Consider the following 20,056-nt stretch of genomic DNA (forward strand, 5'->3'; position numbering starts at 1 on the left):
CAACCACTTTGCCTTCCATAAAATGGAATTAATGCCCCCAAAAAACCTTAGCTGGAATTAACTTGATGAGCACAGAGGTCTTTTCCACCCTAAATGATTCTCTGATTCTGTGATGTGTAGATGCCAATCACACAAAAAACCCATAACTGGCAACAAGAGAAAGCCAAGAAAAACAAAACATTGAGCCAATTCTTCCTCTCCCTAAATCCATTTGCTTCAGAAGAGTTCCAACAGTTTAAACTCAGCCTTTTGCACATGGAAAAGTTAATCTGTCATTAACATCTGCAGAATGACTAGAAATTAAACCCTTCAGAGTCAGACTGCAGTGCATGGAGCTCCACAGACCCCAAGAGTTGGTTGAAACAAGCTGACCCTGACACTTCTGGCTGCTTTTCCTCCCAGTGAGTGTTTAAAGACTTGTTTGAAAGGGGCAGAGACTAAAACATGGTGAATTCTTAAATAATGGATTAAAAGCAGTTTCAGTCGTTCTGAAACTTCTTCCTGTAAAGATATTTTTCTCTCTTTGTTTGTGCAACCCATTTCCAGTCGGTGTGAGGGAACTGACTGCACAGAGGGAGCAATGAACTGGCAGTGCAATAAAAATAAAATAAAATAAAACAAAGTAAAATAAAATTCTAAAATTCAGATACAGACTGGTCAAAGTCCAGCTGTGCATTGGTGGATAAGTACAGCCATTTGTCCATGTGGACAAGGAAAATTGGGATTTATTCAAGACAAACCTCGTGCAGGTATCAGCTCAATCTGTGGCAGGCTTTGCCTTCATTTAAATTTTACCATAGATTGATAAACACATTAAAAATGCATTTTTTTAGGTGTTATTGCTGGTAGAAAAAGAAAGAAAGTCAGGCAGAAATGCTTTGAAAGGGAAGTATTGTTTGGATTTGAACCTAGTGGATAAAGTGGAAGTGTTTAGACAGTCTGTAATGAAGTGTTGTTGGCCTCTGGTCTGTAATAAATGCTTCAATTTTATAGCTCCAAATCAACTTCACCCATAAACTCCTGAGGGACTTTCTCTACTTAGCAAATCAAGTAGGACTTGGTGTCCACAGCCAGAGTATCCTCACTGCACTTCCTCAGCTCCCACTGATAAAAACAGCATCAATTACAAGTTCTGCTTTCACATTATCAGCACTCAGGCCAAAACCTGTGGTAGATAAGGTGCACATGAGTTTTTTGTCGTGAATAATCAGATTTTTGGTAGCAGACGGATTTTCCTGGTTTGAATCCAAGCCTCTACAATATCATTTGGTTTCTGTTCGGGAAGTCAAGTTAGTGTGAGACTCTTTTATTCTAACACTGTGCATTTCTCACTCTGTTTCTGTGTGATTTCAGCCATTGCTGCAGGTGTCTGATCAAACTCGAGGTGCAGATCCTGTGCCACATTCCCACAGCAAAACACAGTTGGGATATAGATGGAAATGCAGCATCCAGAATTCCTGTAGTGTTTCCTTATCCCAACCTCTCCCTGCCTCTCTCAGGAAGCACACTGGGCTTTCTCACTGCTTCTCTCCAAATGCCCTGACAGTGATCCTGCTCTGCTCATCCTCCTGACTCCCAGGGGAATTTTGAGGGAAAACCTTACAGATTCACATCTTGCTGGTGAGGTTAAAGCCCTGCTCACGTTGTGGGAAACCCTCAGACTGAGCTCTGCTCTGCCCTGCTAGGATTGATTTATTTCCTGCTGCTTCTCCTTCCACTGATCACTTTCTTATTACTTTCCCACTTCCATCCATTTCAGTTCTTCCTCCTTTTCCAGCCATTCCTTACACCTCCTGCTCCCACCTGATGGATTGGCTGCTCAGTGTTGATCCTGACCTGGCATGGACATTTCCCAGGAAATAAATGATGCCACACAGACCTGGAATGATGCCCTAATAAACATCAGGAGCAGAGTGCAGAGCTCCAGGGATGGTGTCCAGTTGGATGCTGATGCTGGGAGGAGTGAAATGGAGGAGGGAGAAATTCAAACAAAAATGGACAATTTTGCTTTTTGTGTGGATTTAATCACTTGAAAATTCTGCACTTACCCTTGGGATTACTAGAGCAACAATACATGTATTTTAAGTCTGTAAACATTTTAAAATAGCCCTTTTAGAAAATTATTTATATTTTTTTATTTGGACTTGCTGCAGCACTCATTCATTTTTCATGGTCAATATTCTGAGTAATTTGGTAGAGGTCAGATGCCCTCTGTTGCTTTTGCTTCCAAATCTGAGTGAGGCCCCAGAAAAAAAAAATGTAGGGAAGTTCATAAAGTTTTGCATAAGGTTTTTTATTCTGCTGCAGAGTTGGGTAGTGGAGATTTGGGTCGCAGTTAATCCTCTCTTTCAGCCCTTTCAGGAGCTCAGTCTGGATTTTTGATCACTGGAGTGTTTGGTGAACTCCTGCAGGCCTCAGATGCAGTTCTGCTGGGTGTAATAAATAGCTTTTTTGTACCCACTGAGGTCCCTCACTTCCCACTGGTGACATCATGGTACCTGTGCTGAAGAAGTTGTTTCTGTCAGTAATGACCTTTCTGATTATTGGACTTTCTGCCCATAACTCAGAGTTGTTATTTCTCACTGAGGCTCAGGAAAAGCTGAGCCCATGCAGCTGCAGCCTCCTGTTGTTGCTCCTCTTTTTTCATGCTCTGTCCCATATGATAAATGTCAGATATCACTTAGGACAGGGCAGGAATGCAGACTGAGACTGGGGTGATTATGAGCTGTAAATGATCTGTGCACTGGCCCTGGCTCTCAACCCTGCCTTGCATCATTTGAGACCCAATTTAAAAGAACACAGCTTAATATTTGGGTTTCAATCATTTTTCTTTTTTTTTTCCCTTGAAATTTCCGTTATTTTATAAATCTTGATAGATACTTGGAAACTATATTTATTTTCCATATCAGTTGGAGGCTTTTCCTTGACATGGATTGATTTGTTTTGCACAAGTTTCTTTGCAGAATGGCGCCAAGAGTATTAATTTTATTAATGTTAATTATTTAAATTCTTACTATTAAAAGGTCTTTATATGTGCAAGGAAACTGTAGGGTTTGGATAGAAAGAGAAAAGTGCTGGAGTGTATCAAAACAGGGAGATTTGATGGGAAACAAGAATTTTATTCCATGTTGGTAAAAGATACTGGCAGGGCTGGTGTTGGAGGCAGTAAATAACAAAAGAGCAAATAAATGAATAAAATCAATAATTAATGGCATAACAGTGGTAATAATAAACCTGCAGTGTGTTTACATTGTTAATTAAGAGAGTGACAGGAGTGATTCCCCCAGATTTCAGGTAAATCTGGTTGCAAGTTTTTGCTCCCAGAGCCATGTGAGGTTGTGCCTCTCAGACAGAACATTTCAGGCAGGACCTTAAAAGAAGTTTTCCCATCTTTGAAAGCGATTTTAAAGGATCACAGGCAGATTCTTCTCAGGAAAGGAGAAGCAGGATCAGACCTTCCCTGGCACAGAAATATCCAAATATTGTGGAAGCGAATGGATATTGTACATATGAGGTGTTCAGTGCCCTTTTGGATGGCTCCTTTAGGTATCCCTCCTCTTGCAAAGGGAGACAAATTGGGTGGTGATCCCAATTTTGATCTGCCCATGGCAGTGGCAGCAGCAGGAAAAGCTTTGCTGCAGTCAAACTCCCTTACCTGTGGCTCTGCTCTCCCCACAGCATTCTGAATTCTGGCTCTTGGGTGCTGTGGCTGCACGTCTGAAGGAGATGCTTTGACCTTTCTCATCTCTGACTGGTGTTGCAAAGATGGAGTGATGTAGAACAGAGATTTTGTGACAGAGTAATAATAAGAAAGAATCTGACTGCCAGTTGCTCATTACTGGATCTCTTTTAAATGCCAGAACCTTCTATGTTTGCCTTCAAACAACGCTGAGCACCTAAATCACCATAGTAAACAGATATAGAAAGAGACAGAAAGGTTAAAAGTGTACTCATAATCTCTTGCTTTTCCTCCTAAACGTGTTTGATAGCAATATTGTTTCTTAAAAACAATATGACCTCATTTGTAAAGCAATATTCATGCTAAACTAGTCAGCTGTTAAATATACCCAGCGCTGCGCATTATGATGAAGCTAAACCAGAATTTCAATTATTTTCTGGACACATTTAAAATTATAATACTTTACTGGGTTAGTGTTATAGTTCATCCAAATTACTCACAAAGTATCATATCAATCTCGTGCGAGTGCTGATTGCTTACATCTCTGGGAAGTTGGTGGAAGGAAGATGCTCTGGGGGTAGTGACCTTCATGCTGCTCTCGCTGATGGTGATGTGGCCATAAGTGCAGGGAAGCCTCGTGGTCAAAAGTCAATGTTTGCTGGCCATCAGATTTGTCACCAAAGCAGCAGAGTGTTCATCTGGTCCTCCATGTGCAGCAGGGTGTTCCTGAAAGGGAAATAAAGAGGCAAATCAACCACTTGATGAGCTGTGGGTTCTTCCTTTTACGCCGCGATCCCGGCGAGGGAAAAGTCACACTTCAAAATTATTTGCAGTTTTTTTATTGCCTGGAATGCCAGATCAAAACAAAGCAAGCGGATGAGGAAGATAGATTTCATTATACTCCCACTTTCTACTTATGTACCTTATCTGAAGAGATGTTGAGAGGGAAATGATGCTGCAGCGTTGAACCAGCTCTGAGTAACCAGCACAGATTTATGGATATTTTTGGCAAGCTTGGCTTCAAGCAGATCTTGCTGGAGCTGCACTGGGACTGTGTATCCAAAAGGAAACTCCAAAGGCCCACTGCTCTTCAGACAAATGTTAAAATAGTGCACTTTTAAAAGCATATTAATATTTTCTAAAATAGGCTCCAGTAGAAGGTCCTGGGCAACACTTTATTGCAAGGAGCTTGTCTTTTCTGCAGCATCTTCAGCTGTGCAGGAATTCTGAGCTTTCATAAAACATGGCAGAAGTGCTGCTGGCTTCATCTCTAACCATCACTGGATCACCACGAAAGTGAAAGGTGATGGAAGGTCAGGAAATATTTGTTATATTGTTTATATAACAATATTTACTGTTATATTTACTGTTATATTTACTACTCTTACCTCAAGAGGGACAGATGTTTAGGAGTTTTCTTGAATTGAGTGTTAACTTCTCCATGAGACTCTGTTGGATTTAGCCAAGCTGGTCTGTTTTGAGCTGGAGAGGCCAAGAAACAAGCAGCCTTTTCAAAACAGTGACCAAATAATTTATCTCTCCCTTCGTGCTATTCATGCATCAGTTATTAACAGAAACAGCAATTTCCCACCCCAAACACCCAAACCCAACTCGTGAAGGGTATTGGTTCTGCAAGCCTTTTACCTTTGGACATAGAAATAAAAAGGAATAGAATTCTGTGAATTTGTTTTTAGAATAAACCTGGTGCTTTCAAGGCTGAATTCTCCTCTCTGCCCAAGAACCTCTCCAGGGAAATATTGATCATTGATCTCTCAGGTTTTATTTCATGTCCTCAGTCCTCCTCTTGCACCCACACCATCCCAGCCAGGCCCAGCTCTTTTCAAGGACAATGTGCTGTGGGGAACTGCTGGCCATGAGATAAGCCATGGAGTCAATAGAAACGAGACAAAGATTTATTTTTTTTTAGGATAACAAGCAAGTGTCCATAAACATAATCCTCATCTTCTTTCTATTTATAATTGTAGTTAATATAAATGTACTTCATTACTGGAGAGCAGTCTTCATGGCCATACAATAGCAAACAAATTCTTCAGCAGCATCTTTAATTATTCATTTGGCTGTACTATATTTTATGCTACTTTTCATAAATGTTAATCTTTATTATTGCCCTACCAGGAAAAAAAAGAAAGGAGGAAAGAAATACCTGTTATTAAATGACCTATCAGGCTGACATGGATAAATGTTGGTAGCTATTTAATTGTTTCCCATCTGCAGTTTTATACAGTTTCTATCAAACTGAAGGGTAATTTTTTTAGTAGCTGCTTATTTTAAATGTACAAAACCCTTGTGTGTAATTCCATTAGCTGCCCTACAGCATTGCAATCTACAGTTTCCCTGAGGCTGTTGTGAAATATTGATGAAATCCTTGCTTTTGTGGCTTCCTCTGATACACTAAACATTTGTCTGATGTTAGTTGAACTTGAATGGATCTGTTCAGAGTTATATCAGTAGTGACTTCAAAGGCTGTAAGGCTGTTACAGTTTTTTTTTACAAACTGAAGTTTCAAAGCCTTACCATGTGGTACTTTAAAAAAACAAAGTTCATATCAAATGAACCAAAGTGTTAGCAATACACTGGTAAGACTCATTACAATTTCAATTTCTATAGATATATATTTTTTTGTGATTCTGATTGGTAGCTCATGCCGTTGAAAGAAATCTAGATTGGTACTTAGGGCAACCTAGGATAATGAAAGAGGGAAAACATAATTTGAAACTTGGATTTTAAATGAACTAATCTATAAATTTACAAAGCCACTCTGCTGTTTAAATAGGACAGGAGGAAACAGAAGAAAGGCAAAGAGAGACAAAAGTTTCAGACTTCTGTTTTCATCAGCAGAGTGATTTACACTGGTGCAATTAAAATGACTAATGAGGAAAACATATTCGCTGCTATTGTATCCCTTGGATTTTTCAGGCCATGCTGCAGATTGGAGAGCAGCCTTTGTGCAGTGGGAATGGCATGGAATGGGATGGAATGGAATGGGATGGGATGGGATGGGATGGGATGGGATGGGATGGGATGGAATGGAATGGGATGGAATGGAATGGGATGGAATGGGATGGGATGGGATGGGATGGGATGGGATGGGATGGGATGGGATGGGATGGAATGGAATGGGATGGAATGGAATGGGATGGGATGGGATGGAATGGAATGGGATGGAATGGGATGGAATGGGATGGAATGGGATGGGATGGGATGGAATGGAATGGGATGGGATGGAATGGCATGGAATGGAATGGGATGGAATGGAATGGAGCAGGCAGTGATGGGTGTGGGAGGGATGGGCAGAAGGATGGGTTGAGCAAGGAGGAGGTTGAGCTCTTTGCAGTCACAATGTTCTTCAGGAGTGTTTTAGTTGGAAATACAACCTGGAGATCACCAAACACCTTCAGCTGGTTGTGACAATGGCATTGCCTGTTCCAGGAGTTTGCAGAAAATAACAAATGTTTTTAACAAGGGGCAAATTATTCACTGAAACTCAGAGCCCTCACGTGAGGAGCTGGAACTCCTGACTCCAAACCTGGTAGGATCCACACTGACTGAATCCAGAGCATGGCAGGGATGGCTGAAGCTGCTTTTTATTCAGTAACTGACTGTGCAAACAACATTATCCTTAAGGAAAATTATCCAAGAGAAAAACTCCACAATAATCCCATCCCTCCTCTGCGCTCAGCTCAGCAGCTCCCATCAGCTCGCCTCTCCTTTTGCCTGTGTTGGTTTTTTTCCTGTTTCATGATTGGTTTTGGGTTTATGGGTCACTCACAAGCAGTTCCAGCACTGATCATTTGGCTCATAGCTGTGCAGGATGAAGTGCAAAGGACATAATCTGTTCTCTCTGAGCTGCTAAAAGCCCCACTGAAACTCAAGGGTATTTTGCCTTCTTAACCAGTAGGAAATTGGATATTTAATAGAAAACTTTATAATACAACTCTAATTAAAGTACAACAAGATGAAAGCCCCAAATTGCTTCATTTCGGCATCGGGTATAAATAATAGTTATGGCTTTGTGGAACTGCCTTTGTGTGTGGAATTCAGGCAGTGTGGAAGGCACTGTTTTCCTTGTTTTCCTTGCTCCTGCAGAAGCTTTCTGTCCTCCTGCAGTGGATGGTGGTGGGTGTTCCTTCTCCTACTCTGCACGAGGCAGGAATTCATGCTTTAGCATCAGCTGCTGCAGCTACTTGAAAAATAAATTTCCAGGGGAAAAACAAAAAGGCAAAGGAATATTGGTAAAAAACCCCTCCTTTGAGGTGCTGTTGTTCTGAGCATGAGATTCGTCACCATGGTGGTGATCCATGCTGAGCCACTGCCAACTGAGTGTGGTGTGATGGGAAATAGGAACAGCAGCAAAAGGTGCAAAACGTCCTGTTATCCAAAATCATGAACTGGCCTCCCAGCAGAGAGGTGACTGAGCATGTTCAGCCTTCTCTGAGGATTTCCAAAACCTCCCTCAGGCTGCACTTGGCTTTGGGACTCAAACCCAATGCCAGGACTTTCAGACCAGGTGACAGAGATGTCCCTTTGTCCCTTCCATGCATCCTTCAGAGCCAGGTGCTCTCTGTGCTCTCCAAGGTGAGAGCACAAACCTTTCCCTGTTTTCTTTCCATCTTGGACAACCTAACAGGAAGTTATTTCTGTGGTACAAAAATTTTGAACATGGCCTTAAAAGCTCTGAAGTTCTACAATTCACTCTCTTATGTCAAATTGCATATTTTGAGAGTTCTTTCCATGGAACTCCATTGCTTTTCCAGAGTGTTCCATTGGTTTTAATCCCCTTAAATTCCAAAATGTCTTTGATAAAGAGTTATGCAATGGAGTAAGGAACTATTTTTCCCCCAGCTGGCAATTTCTCTCTTCAGCTGATTTTCAGACTGGGATGAAACTGTAGCTCTGAACTCCAACAAAGAGCCAGGTTGAGATTTGTCTTTGGGTGCTTAATGCAGTTCGACATCCTGGAGAAGGAGGAATGAGAAGTGGTCATTATCCATTATCTGCTTGGAGTCTTTCAGAGCAAGCAACAGCTTCTGCCAAACACAAAACGATGTTTGAGCTGAGGCCAGACAAGAAGGAAACAAGATCACCTTCTAGCACTGTGAGATTGCTTTTCTGATGGTGTTGTTTCAAGGAAAACTGGAATATGTAGGGATGAAGAAGTGCAGATGGTGCCATGGGTTTTAGATGGATTAGCAGAGTAGTTCTGGACAATGATTCACTGTCCCTTCTCTTGGCAGAAAATAAATTTTCCAGTCTTGGAAAGAAACATGCATGTATATATATTATATATATATATATTAATAAATGTTTCTCTACATGGAAAAAGAGCAAATTTGAGTGAAAATAGTATCCACTGGTGGAAAAGAACGAACTGTTATTGCAGCCTCATCCTAGAGAAACAGCTTTCTGAGGTTACCAGGAATCCAATCACAAAGACACAGAGGGAAATTAAGAAACCAAATAATTCAGAATTGTATTTGTGATTATTATCCACATAATAATATTATCCTTACTGATGCTGTGATTTGGACATCTGCTGTCTGGAGATCAATCAGCACTAAACCAAAGGCTGCATTTCCATTTAGGAAGCCAAAAATTGCTTCCATTCAATGCTTTGAAGTTCCTGAGTTTTGTCAAATCGTAATGATAGCAAAATTTCAGTCTCTCACTTCTTCAGGACTGCACTTTTCCCATCTTACATCTGCCTGGGCCTGTTTAATTTTGATGGGAAAAATTCCCATCTAGGAAAAGGAGGAAGCATTCATCCAGTTACTGTGTTTGGATTTCTTTCATATTATTTTTTTCCCTGTAACACAGTTACACACGAGGATCTCAGAGGTTTGGAATGTCAGAATAAGCCTGGGGGAGAACTGGTGGGAAGAGAACAGGTCACTCAACAATTTATTGCATGGACATCAGTGTGACGTGCAAAATTTATGCTGCTTATTACAGACTCTGCATTTAAAGCATGTGGGTGTACAGATATAAGACACTCTTTACTTCTAAAATAAATAATGCAAAGCCCACTTAAATTAATGTTATTTCTGTTAACCAGCTCCATCCCTTCATGTCCAATGAAATCTTACTAAAAAGCCCTGTTGGAAGAACATGTGCATCTCTTGTACCCGAGGTTGTCTCACAGAACTGCTCTCCACTGTCCTTAAAATGCCCACAGCAATTTAAATCATTTACATAAACAGAAATGCTTTTACAAGGAGGATACTGAAAGGTGGTTTTTAAAGCTGCCCAAACCCCTAAACCATTAGAACAGATGTGAGTGATGGTTTGGTGAAATTTTCATGGTGCTTTCTGGAAAGTTAGGATCACAGAATCCCAGAATCCAGTGCCACCCCTGCCATGGCAGGGACACCTCCCACTGTCCCACATTGCTCCAAGCCCTGTCCATCCTGGAGATACTGAACTGGTTACTTTTCCCACTTTACACGAGATTGTGTCAGTATCTTACACAGACACCAAAAAAAAAAAGTATTGCGCAGCACAAGTTACTCTTCTGTAAAGGTTATAGTAAACATGTCAATGCCTAATTAAGCAGGAAATTTTATCCATATTGTGGGGGATGTGCAGCTGTCTGGTGCTTCTGCTTTTCCTAGAGGAGGACAAAAGATCTTGTGAGGAATAAACTACTGTATGTACCTTCCAAAGGAAACACTTAACTCCTGGTGAAAAACGGGTTAATAATAAGAATTGGTGCTGGAGTGGAGAATCTAATTTGCAGCAATCCAGAGCTGGGGGAATGCTCTTTGTTTTGTCTGATTCTTTCATTGGTTCCCCTCCTTGTTTTTGTAGTGCTCACTGTGGTGTCCCTGGGACATGTCCTGGAGAGATGTCATGTGTCACACGGTCACAGCTCCTCACCTGGGCACCTTCTGCCACCTCCATGTCCCTGCCTTCTCCTTGGCCCTCCAAAAAACACACAGCAAAGGGGAGGTGGTATCTGGGTACTGGGGGAAAAACTTTAGGAGGAGAAAAAACTATTGAGGTCTAAGTGTTGTCTCTGCTGCTGCTCCAGCCTGATCACCTGTTCATGTTTGCTGTGACCCAGCACACTCCTAAAGGGATTCTTGTTTAGTATTTAGCCATTAACATTTAATATTTAGCTTCTTTGCTGAAAGCATCTGCTGAAGAGCACAGTGTTCCTCCTACTGTGTGATAATTATCTGATCAGGCTAAAATGATGCTCAGCTCATTCATACAGAGCCACTGCTGCTGCCTTTGCCTGTGATTGTGATGCTGTCTGGTGTCACCCCTGGAGCCAGCCGAGCCCAGTGTGACCTGTGCAGGTCCTAAACCCATGGCAAGGGTGTGGGAAAGGTGACACCTGGACTTCTTAGCTCCCATCACACAGAGAGCCATCATTTCCCTCTTCTCATGCTGCAGCTTCATCCAGGGAGCAGTTCCTGTGGTTCTGGTTCATCTCTTTGGCCTGATGGCAAACATGTGTGGGAAGGGGTGAGATCATGCAAATAGATTGGAAAATGGAAGGCTTTGTCCAGATGGTCATCAGAGAGGTAGAAAACTTTCCTCTGGATTTGCTAGAAGGATATCATTGGGTCAGGAGTAGCAAATTCGAGGGAGTGGAATGAGCCAGGTTCTTAAAGAGCCATAAAATGGCTTTTCTCAGATAATGGGAAGGAATTGGATTTCAAATAAATATACTCTTCCAGTATCAACTTCATCTTAGTAATTAAATAGTTAATTTGCCCGAGAAAATCCTTCTGTATTTGTTCTACTTTTCCAGTTTTACAATTAGCTTTGGTCTACCTCTGTCAAATCTTCAGTAACTTCCAAGGGTTCTTGCCCTGAAATTTACAGATTTGTTTTTACTGCAGCACAATTTGCTTTTATGGTACACAGTACATTACTTTTATAAACAAAAGAGTTTCACTTATGCCTATTAATGCTTTCAGATGTTGTATTTTGACATATAAATTATTTGTGTACATTCTAAAGTGCATTTTTAGGTGATCAAGGGGCAAAAGGTTATGTACCTAGATGATGCTCTGAACCAGGCAGATTATGGCACTTATTTTTCTTCTGTTCCTTGCAAATTCCACCCTTTCTCTCACTGAGGCTAAAAACAATTTCATAGAATTGAAGCTTTTAGTATAAACTTTAAATTCTTATATATGAATTTTCCAACCGTCCCATTACAGGACAGTTAGAATTATACTCCCATGACAGGAAAATTATTAACTCGGGATCTCTGGCAGTTATAAAGAATTATGATCATCTGCCAACAAAATGCAGCAACCTTCACAAGAAAAGAGACATCATTTGGCTTTTTTTCACTTCCAGAACTAACAGGGAATACAGTTATAGATTAAAATAAAATCCAGCAAAGAAAATACATAGCAAAACTAGAAAGCTCAGACGGTAACATTCTCCTTTAACAGCTTATTTCATATATTGACATTACATTTCAGGTTATGTCCAAGAGGAAGATTTGAAGGAAGAGGAAGATATAAAGGAGGAAGAAGAAGATGACGATGACAACAACTCAACAGCTCAGCTGCAGGGCAGCAATGACACTGGCACGGACGAGGAACACGAAGTGGGTCCTGAGCAGAAAGGGAACTTTAGTTTCCAGAATTCCCCTGTCAGTCACATATCCAACCAGGATGCAGAGAACGAATCCCTGCTGAGTGACGGTAGTGACCATGTGGCAGATATCAAAACCATTTGCTCCAGGGAGCCCCAGGAGCCCAAAAGCAGCTCCCATCCCAAAGCCCAGAGCGAAGCACACGATTGCATGGATAAAATGACAGCAGTCTATGCCAACATCCTGTCGGACTCTTACTGGACAGGCTTGGGGCTGGGATTCAAGCTGTCCAACTCTGAAAAGAGGAATTGCGACAACAGGAACGGAGGGAACAAAGCCGATTTCGATTGGCACCAGGACGCGCTGTCCAAAAGCTTGCAGCAGAATTTACCTTCCAGGCCTGTCTCCAAGCCCAACCTGTTCAGCTCGGTGCAGCTCTACAGGCAGAGCAGCAAGATGTGTGGCACGGTGTTCACGGGCGCCAGCCGGTTCCGCTGCCGGCAGTGCAGCGCTGCCTACGACACCCTGGTGGAGCTCACGGTGCACATGAACGAGACAGGCCACTACCAGGATGACAACCACAAAAAGGACAAGCACAGACCTACCAGCTACTCCAAGCCCCGGAAAAGGGCGTTCCAGGACATGGACAAGGAAGATGCACAAAAAGTTCTGAAGTGTATGTTCTGCGGTGACTCTTTTGATTCCCTTCAAGATCTGAGTGTTCATATGATCAAAACAAAACATTACCAAAAAGTGCCTTTGAAGGAGCCGGTACCAACCATTTCTTCAAAAATGGTCACTCCAGCCAAGAAACGCGTGTTTGATGTGAACAGGCCTTGTTCCCCTGACTCCACGACGGGGTCTTTCTCCGACACCTTCTCTCCTCAGAAGAACGCCAACCTGCAGCTCTCCTCCAACAACCGCTATGGCTACCAGAACGGGGCCAGCTACACCTGGCAGTTCGAGGCCTGCAAATCCCAGATTTTGAAGTGCATGGAATGTGGAAGCTCCCATGATACCTTGCAGCAGCTCACCACCCACATGATGGTCACTGGCCATTTCTTGAAAGTCACGAGTTCAGCTTCAAAGAAAGGAAAGCAACTTGTTCTGGATCCTTTAGCTGTGGAAAAAATGCAGTCGCTGTCTGAAGCGCCAGCCAATGACAGCCCTGTTTCAAAATCAACCGGTAAATCATCTGCAGAATGCATAGGTCCTGCTTCTGAACTTAAAAAAGAAAGTAAAAAAGATAAAGCCGATGATGCAAACAAAGATGAGAAGGCAGTGAAAACTGAAGAGTACGAAGACGCTCTTCAGAAACCCCTGGATCCCACAATGAAATACCAGTACCTCCGAGAGGAAGATTTAGAAGACGGTTCCAAGGGTGGTGGGGACATTTTGAAGTCCCTGGAGAACACTGTCACAACAGCCATCAATAAAGCTCAGAACGGAGCTCCCAGCTGGAGTGCTTATCCCAGCATCCACGCAGCTTACCAGCTCTCCGAGGGAGCCAAGCCGTCCCTGCCTGTGGGATCCCAGGTGCTGCAGATCAGGCCAACCATGACCAATAAACTGAGGCCCATAGCGCCCAAGTGGAAGGTGATGCCCCTGGTCCCCATCTCGGCAAATGTGAGCCAGTGCACTCCAGTGAAGAAGGAGGCTGAGGACAAGGAGGAGGTGCAAAAGGACTTTGCTAAAGAGAGTGTCCAAGCTGAGCCAGCCTCGCTCAGCCATAGCGAGAGGGAACCTCTCCTCAAAGCCGAAGCCTCTGTGGAGCCAAAAAAGACAGAACCGTGCCCCTTGAAAGAAGAAGACAAAATTAAAGAGGACAGTGGAAAAGAAAAGCCAGTCCTCAAGGAGCCACCAGCAGCTTCTCTCAGCAATGGCTGTGCTGCTGCCAACCATTCCTCGGAGCTGCCCTGTGTGAACCCCCTGAGCGCGCTGCAGTCGGTCCTGAACAATCACCTGGGCAAAGCCACAGAGCCCTTGCAGCCTCAAGCCAACTGCAGCCCCAGCTCTAGCACAATTTCCATGTTCCACAAACCCAACCTAAATATGATGGAGAAGCCAGTTTTGTCTCCTGCTCAAACCCCACCAAAGCCTGCAAGTGTATCCAGGCACTATTTGTTCGAAAACAATGATCAGCCTATTGACCTGACCAAATCCAAAGGCAAGAAAGCTGAGTCAGCTCAAGCACAATCTTGTACTTCTCCGCCTCAAAAACACGCTCTGTCTGACATCGCCGACATGGTCAAAGTTCTTCCCAAAGCTACCACACCAAAACCTGCTGCATCTTCAAGGATCCCGTCCATGAAGCTGGAAATAGATGTCCGACGCTTCGAGGATGTCTCCACAGAAGTCTCCACTCTGCATAAAAGGAAGGGCAGACAGTCAAACTGGAACCCTCAGCATCTGCTCATTTTGCAAGCTCAGTTTGCTTCCAGCCTCTTCCAGACATCGGAAGGTAAATATTTATTATCAGATCTAGGCCCGCAAGAGCGCATGCAGATTTCCAAATTCACTGGACTGTCGATGACCACCATCAGCCACTGGTTGGCAAACGTCAAGTATCAACTTAGGAAAACCGGAGGAACAAAGTTTTTGAAAAACATGGACAAAGGACATCCAGTCTTTTATTGCAGCGACTGTGCATCTCAGTTCCGAACCCCCTCCACTTACATTAGCCACTTAGAATCCCACCTAGGTTTCCAAATGAAAGACATGAACAGGCTGGCTGTGGAGCAGCAAACCAAGGTAGAGCAAGAAATCTCCAGAGTTTCAGTTCAAAGATCTCCTGAAACAATAGCTGGAGAAGAGGACACAGACTCTAAGTTCAAATGTAAGTTGTGCTGTCGGACATTTGCGAGCAAACATGCAGTAAAACTTCATCTAAGCAAAACACACAGCAAGTCACCAGAACACCATTCACAATTTGTAGCAGAAGTGGATGAAGAATAACTCTTAAGGTATGCATGCTCTATAGTGAGTTTTAATTTCAGCATTTCCAGGAGGCTCCGGCAGGCTTTGGTAAAAGTAGGAAAACAGTATAAAATGCATCGTGTATCCTGCGCCGCTCCTCTGGCATGTGCACATCCATTTTATAACGTTTTCGGCAAGAGAGCTTGGTCAATGCAAACCACACTGCCCTAGAGAGAAATGTTGCTGCTTATTGTTATTTGCAAAATAGCTGTTTGCCTGTTTCTCTTTAGTTCCTAAGAATAAATCATTTCACATCCACCGCACTTCCGTGTGGAATGTGAGAACTAAGTGCTACTCTTTGCAGTGAGAATGGAAAAAAACAGATAAAGAGCACTGAAACCCAAAAGTTATTACCCTTTTCAGTGCTAGCACACCAATAAATCTGATTTGGATGGGGAAGACAATTCAAAAATCAAATTAGCAAAATCTCTATTATTCCAAGTCTCTCATAATCTCAAACACAGCCTCAAGAATCTACAAATAACTCTGAAAAATTCCTGTCTAGAAGTTCAGTTACTCTTCTGCTGATATTTGGATGTTCAGTTTTGTAAAATATTTTAATATTTTACACTTACTTAAACACTTGCTACTGTGAGTGGCCTTTTTTGTCACATCATTTTAACCTCTCTCTCCGTCATTCCTTTTTTAATCTTTAAGACGTTTGATTATATTTTGCTTCTTGTTGGTGGAAGTCAATCCATAAACATCACTGACTTCCATGCAAGTTCTCCTATAACCTGGGGGAGTTAATGCTTAACTGAGATTTTTTACAAGCTTAATATTTCCAAGACCTGTTAGTAGGATACTGCTTTAGTGTTGCTATTTTTTCGCTGCAAGATACACCAGTTGCCACAAACAATGATTATAACATGTAATGTAATATTCAGATGCCACACCATTTTTGCATTTTTAGTTTTACTTGATTCACAGACTTGAATATTCTTGATTTAAATAAATATGCAGAACATCAACTAAAAGTCCAAATAGAAGTTTTTTGTTCTAACCAGTTTTTTTCCAGGAAGGCTCTGTTTAGTTGTTCCCAGCAATTCCTCCAGCAGACTCAGGCTCTGCTTGTGTTCACAGAACAGTCATGTGCAGATCCAGGTTTGCTCCAGCGTGTTCATTGCTTGAATAACATTCAGAAAATGAATTCATCAGATGGTCAAGATTAAAGATGTGAGTTGTCCCTGATGCCACCTGCCTTTGTGGCCATCCTTGACTGAGGGGACAGAGGCTCAATCTCCATTTGTGGGAACATTTCCCATTTGTTTGCTGCAAATATTCATGAAGCTTTAGGAAACACTTTCTGTGGACAGAGCCAGCACGAGGGCTCTGCGTCACTTAAGCTCCATTAAAAAGGCTACTTTTGAATAATTTAAACCACTAATCAAGGGTTACTCTGGGCTGGGTAATGTAAGCTATTGCCATGCAGTATAACGTCAGTGTTCAAGTGCAGGAAGATTTAAGTTTTGCATACATCTTCTGCATGATGTCTGCACTGGGGGAGATTTATGCTTCCTGTATATTTTAGCCAGCAAAATTCCATCTCACTCAAAAGGAGTTTGTTTTCTAAATAGGGCTAATACCCTTAATTACCTATTTTGGCATTTTAACCCAACATTAGGACTCAACAAATAAATGTTTCTTGTTTACCTGGCCGTTCCAAATCAGCATCCCTGAGAGCCTGGATGGGAATAAACATCCCATACTTTGTTTCCTTCCCCACCAGCTAATGATTATTAAGACTCTGCCATTCATAGTTTTCACACAAGAGATATTAGCTCAAACCAATAATTTGGGGACTATCAAACAAAAGCTATCTGCCAGATGTATTAATACAACAGTTATTTTGGCACATTCATGGCTTAATGCATGACAAATGTTTCAGATTTGGTCTTAAAAGCACCATGTTATTACTCAGAGGCAAACCAAACACCCACCTTTATAAACACGTTCCTGTTGCTGAGGATTGGAGGAACAAATACAAAGGGGGGGGAGAAAAATCTCCAAGGGAAGAAAAAAAAAAAGTGGCTTCTGCATTGTAATAACCTGCAGAGAGACATATTATTCAGGTGATGTGTAACTACATAAATAAGGGACTGTCCTTCCTGCCTCTGGATCCCGAGAAATTGCTGTCCTCGTAATACTCATCCATTTCTAATTTATATCAAGATGCAGGTTGTATCTTACCTTTGAAAAAATATATTTAAATTGCAATGACAGAGTGATAGCACTGTTATCTGGAGCTATAATTTCAGTTGGTATGCATGATAGCACAAATTGTCTGAAATGATGGGGTATTTGGGATGGCATTGTAAAGATTTTATTACAGTTTCGGAGCCGAAAGCCTCCCCAAGTTCTGACTGGGTTGGGAGTGGGGAGGCCAGAGTTTATTCATATGGATTCTTCAGAAATCTGCAAGGAGACAAAATCAAATAACAGGGATTTTCAGGGTTTACTTACTCTCACCGTGTTATTTTTAAGATCCAGTGTACATTTGAATAATAACAGAGGAGAGCAGAGTATTTAGAAAGGAGAAATATAAAGCTGAGATCCCTAAAACACACACATGCATTTGTGTTTCCTTCTTTCAGGCAATATTGTAGTGAAATAGACACCAAAATAGAGAATATAGATTGAAATAAATTGAAATAAAACAGTGGAAAGAGTGCTTGAAGTATAGAAATATATAAAGTACTTTATATTTCAATGGCATTTACTAGTAGAGGTTATATTGTCAAATGTTAGCTATCATTAAAAATATAAATGAATAATCTGGGTTAGTGCTGTAGAAAAATGTGTTATGGATATGGATTTATTTTTAAGACCTCTGTGAGGCTGTTTATAAGAAATTCGCTATAAATTCTTCTTAAATGTAAAGATATATATATCTCTTTTATATTCATCTTTGGTGTTTTCTTGAATTCTTCTAAGTGATATGGGTTTAGTAATATAAAGTAAGATTATGTGTAATATACAACAATCAGACATCTCTATTCTCTTTCATTTAACCCACTTCAAATTTGTTTTTATTGCTATTCTTCATAGAAAACCCATGAACATTAGGAAACATGGCTTTAATTAGAAGTAATTTGTATGTTGGCTTGTACCTTGAAGAACATTTGCTCCTTTCTTCAACTGAATTAGAATTTTTATGTTTGTTCTGAGGGAAAAGGCAGGGCAGAATTGTATTTCTCTCTTCAGAGCCAGGTGAGATTGGCTTGGAATTGGTCACTAACAGAGGCTCTCTGTGGCCTCAGCTACAACTTTTAATAGAAATAAGTCTCTAAAGTCAAATTAACCAACTTAATTGGGGAGATTTCAGTTTCCAAAGACCCTGCTAAGCGAGCAGGCAGCTACCTGAGATGAACTAATTTAAAAGTAAGGCTGCTGCAAAACAACAAAAAAAAATGAGTCATAACGATAAACAGTTTTTCTCTCTGTTTCCTCCTTTGTCTTTTTTTAACCATCAAGTTTAAAGCTTCTACGGCGCTTTTTTTCTACTTTATAGGAGACAACTGACATTCTGTGGTAAATGGAAGAAAGAGCAGAGCAGAACTGAAAATCCTCTAATGCACTGACACTAACTTGCCCTCTATTGTTGAAAATGAGCAGGCAATCATGATTGTTCATCAAATGGCTCCTAATGCAGTTAAAGCATTCAGCTATAATTTCTCCTTGCATTTATAATTACTGTCATAGACTGCACACCTCAGTGAGCAGATTAAAGCTATAAACTATTTAGCCGTAGCTTTAAGATGAGGAACTTGATTTGTCTGGCAGCAGTTATTTGTTAGAGAGCTTGACACTTCACATAAAAATGACTCAACTTGATGAAGAACAATGCAGTTTAAGCAATGCAGTGATTTTAAATCAGTCATTATACCACGCCCTGTAAGAATTGCAAAGCAATTTGTTAAATGATATATAGGACACGTAGATAACTGTATGTGTTAAGTATACCAAAATAGAAGATTTTTTTTCTTCTCTGGATTTTATTTTCTCATTCCTCTGAAGCAGTAGGAGCTGCTCTGATCATGTCCCACTCTTAGCCAATATGGCTGTTACCTGGTCAAGCACAATTGTGTGAATTAGTGGTCCAAAATTCTATTTTAGAGAATTCAGCTTGCTCTTCAACTTTCATTTCTTCTTAGCAACAAATACGAAAAGCTGAGAGACTCTTTCAGGAGAGTCAGACATGCTGGGATGTAGCTGCCTGCAGTGGTGTCACCACAATTCCATAAACAGAATTTACCAGCAAAACCAAATGTTGTGTTCTCCACGTCTTCAGCCAGAAAAAGAGGGTTCATCACATGGAAATCTTGATTATTCCCTTCAAATGGGACTTTTCTGACAATGTCTTTTTGGAAAATGATGGCTTCTCAATAAAAAAATCTGTGGGGAAGTTCCATGTTGAAATAGATTTTTGTTGGGACAAACAGGGTAAACTTGCTGAGCACCATGAAGGAGAGGAGACAGAGGTAGGAAAAGAAATAGGTTGGCCTTTCTGCTGAAGCAAAATCTTCAGCAAGGAAATACTTCCAACCCATCACTCCTCCCTCAAAACAGTCCTGTTCTGGTGAACCCTCAGTTCCCCTAATCCTTTGAAATTTATCACTGTTTCCCTGAAGTGGTAGATCCCAATTTTATTTTTTTTTATTTAAGTGAACATTTTTAAATCTTCATCATTTTCCTGGATAGTATTTTTTCACTCTAGCCGTCATCCTCGTAAACCCAACAATAGGAGATTTTAACTGACCTTGAACAGTACCTGCCTCCTCCAGCATTCAGTATTCATAAGGACATCAAAATCTTGCCTTCTC

General features: G+C 41.3%; 1 protein-coding gene across 2 annotated transcripts in view; it reads left to right on the top strand.

Moving 5' to 3' along the window:
* The window catches only part of TSHZ2 (teashirt zinc finger homeobox 2), a 206,130-nt gene that overhangs the window by 113,066 nt on the left and 73,008 nt on the right, over positions 1–20,056 (top strand). Inside the window, exon 2 of one of the 2 annotated variants that reach the window (XM_085079274.1) lies at positions 12,142–15,220. In XM_085079274.1, the coding sequence (XP_084935400.1) occupies positions 12,142–15,212 (3,071 nt within the window). In that variant the 3' untranslated portion in view covers positions 15,213–15,220. The remainder of the gene's footprint in view (positions 1–12,141; positions 15,221–20,056) is intronic. The other variant, XM_085079275.1, reaches the window with a different exon arrangement.

The sequence above is a fragment of the Lichenostomus cassidix genome, chromosome 20 (genome assembly GCF_008360975.1).
Source record: "Lichenostomus cassidix isolate B80296 chromosome 20, HeHo_3.0, whole genome shotgun sequence".
In the NCBI taxonomy this organism is placed as follows: Eukaryota; Metazoa; Chordata; class Aves; order Passeriformes; family Meliphagidae; genus Lichenostomus; species Lichenostomus cassidix.